At 41.3% G+C, this 2110-nt stretch overlaps 1 protein-coding gene across 1 annotated transcript in view; it reads left to right on the top strand.

Annotated features, from left to right (window-relative positions):
• LOC107575635 (uncharacterized) overlaps positions 1 to 1872 on the top strand; it is an 8927-nt gene extending 7055 nt beyond the window's left edge. The window contains exon 2 of the mRNA XM_016261996.1: positions 830 to 1872. Coding sequence (XP_016117482.1) covers positions 838 to 1872 — 1035 coding nt within the window. The 5' untranslated portion in view covers positions 830 to 837. The remainder of the gene's footprint in view (positions 1 to 829) is intronic.
• Positions 1873 to 2110: the final 238 nt, after the last annotated feature.

Below are 2110 nucleotides of genomic sequence, written 5' to 3'. Positions count from 1 at the left end.
TCCTCCTCCTCCTCCTCTTCCTCCTCTTCTAGCTCCTTCCATTTTTGTTGAAAACAGGTGAACTCACCTGCTGCCTTTTATAGCACACCTGAGTGCTGCGTTTTCAAATTAGCACATGTGTGCTTCCACACCTGGTGGATGTGATTATCCAATTAGTTCATTAGTGTGGTCATTGGCAATCCGGGGCTTTGTAATGACAAGGAAGTAACCTCACAATCCTTATCTGTGTCTAAGGTGTGAAAATGTGTGTAGAGTTTTACAAATCACTGTGTGTAATGTTTTGCAAAAAGGGTGAAGCAGACATTGTGTGTAATGTTGTGCAAATCTGTGGAGGTGTTTTGCTCATTGGAGTAGAATTTTGCAAATAGTGTGGAAATTTTTATTTTAGTGTGTAAACAATCGTAAAAAACTGTAATATGAATGCATTAGTGAGAGCAATTGTGTGTGTTGCGCCCCTATAGGACTAGCGACTATCATGCTACATAAAACATACCTACATGGCACACATATTATAGAATTATTCAAATAATTCATATTTCATATCTTCATTATCCTTCACTCCCAATTCAGTATTTAGGATTTTGTGCATCACAAACAGTGATCTTGCTCTGCCTGCTACAGTATTTTCTTCTCTTTGCATCTGTCTTCTGTTAACGGCTATTCACAGACTTCATAATATTTCCACACCAATGACATTTTGGAAAATGATTGCAATGCAGTTTGTGTGCAAGTCCGGTTTGTGTGAGCTAGAGCATGTCTATAAAATGATTAGAATAACAGCATTGCATTAGGTATGGAGACTGAATTTTTGGGTTATTCTGTGTTGCAGGTTCAAGCATGATGAAAGGCATTATTCCCAAGAGCAAAACCAAAGGTACTGACTTCTGTGGAGTGAAAGACTATTATTATATAATCCGCTCTGATCTCGGTTGCTATATGCAGTCGAGTAATTTCAATAAAGGTTTAGACATCACTATTTCCGGTCTGCACCCTGCCTGCCAAAATGGAGACCATTACCTTGGTCACGAGGATGGCTACTTCTACATCATCAAGGGCACTTCTTACCGCAGGGTCATCGATCTGTCGACAGACAGCGGTGCTGTAGTTTACAGCCTTCATCCCAACTGCCGGGGGGGAGACCACTACCTCTCAGCCTTTGGCAATTTTTACATCATCTTCCAAGGAAAGGGCACTTACCGAAGAACAACAAACATGAATCAAGACAAGGATGCTGTCGAATACGATCTGCATCCCAACTGCAGAGATGGTCTGTATTACTGGGGTCTGCCAGACCACTACTACTTCCTCAAGCCGGTCTCAGAGTGGGGAGTTGAGTACTACAAAGGGACCAACTTCAACAAAGACGAGCGTACTGCTGTCTATTCTGTTCATCCCGATGTTCTTAACTTCCTGCCTGGAGGGCTGTCAGTAACTAAAGGCCCAGCCTTTGGCATTTGGGAGAATATTAAAACCATAACTAATGACAGCCATACACCAGTGACCTGGCAAAAGAGAATTAATAAAAAGGTTGGATACAATAAGGAGAAGATGTCCCAGATCACGCACAACTGGAAGATAGCCACATCAGCCTCGATTGAATCTGGAGACCTTTCAGGGTTAATTGCGAAGTGGCAGTTCTCCTTTTCTGCAGAATATGGAGGTTCACATGTCAGCACTGAAAACGAAAGCTGGAACGAAGCGACTGAAGTGGAAGAACAACTCACATTTGAGCTGAAGCCAAATGAGAGTTTATATCTGTGGCAGTACAAACTGGGTCTTGGACAAGAACCAGTGTTGTTCTGCCGTGATTTGAAGATTGATGATGAGCCAAACCCTCCAGCTGAAGTCCCTCTGCCACCCGCTCAATCGTGAACGATTATCAGCACAGTTTTACTTCAGTTAAATACCTTTATTCTAACTTCTCAAGCAATTACTAACATATCTGCAAGTGTTGCTTCAAATTTAGGCAGTAATTAGGCTGAGTAAAGTAAATAAATATATATAAATCAACTCTCAATGGTTAATTCCTGCAACATAGCTATCAAAATTTGGCTTTTGGAATGTTTTACAAGACAAAAATGGGTGCTGAAGTTGCTGAAGATTGACAAGT

The sequence above is a fragment of the Sinocyclocheilus grahami genome, unplaced genomic scaffold (genome assembly GCF_001515645.1).
Source record: "Sinocyclocheilus grahami isolate Dianchi unplaced genomic scaffold, SAMN03320097.WGS_v1.1 scaffold2772.1, whole genome shotgun sequence".
In the NCBI taxonomy this organism is placed as follows: domain Eukaryota; kingdom Metazoa; phylum Chordata; class Actinopteri; order Cypriniformes; family Cyprinidae; genus Sinocyclocheilus; species Sinocyclocheilus grahami.
Note: the sequence above shows the minus strand (reverse complement) of the source record. Positions and strands in the feature narration are given on the sequence as shown.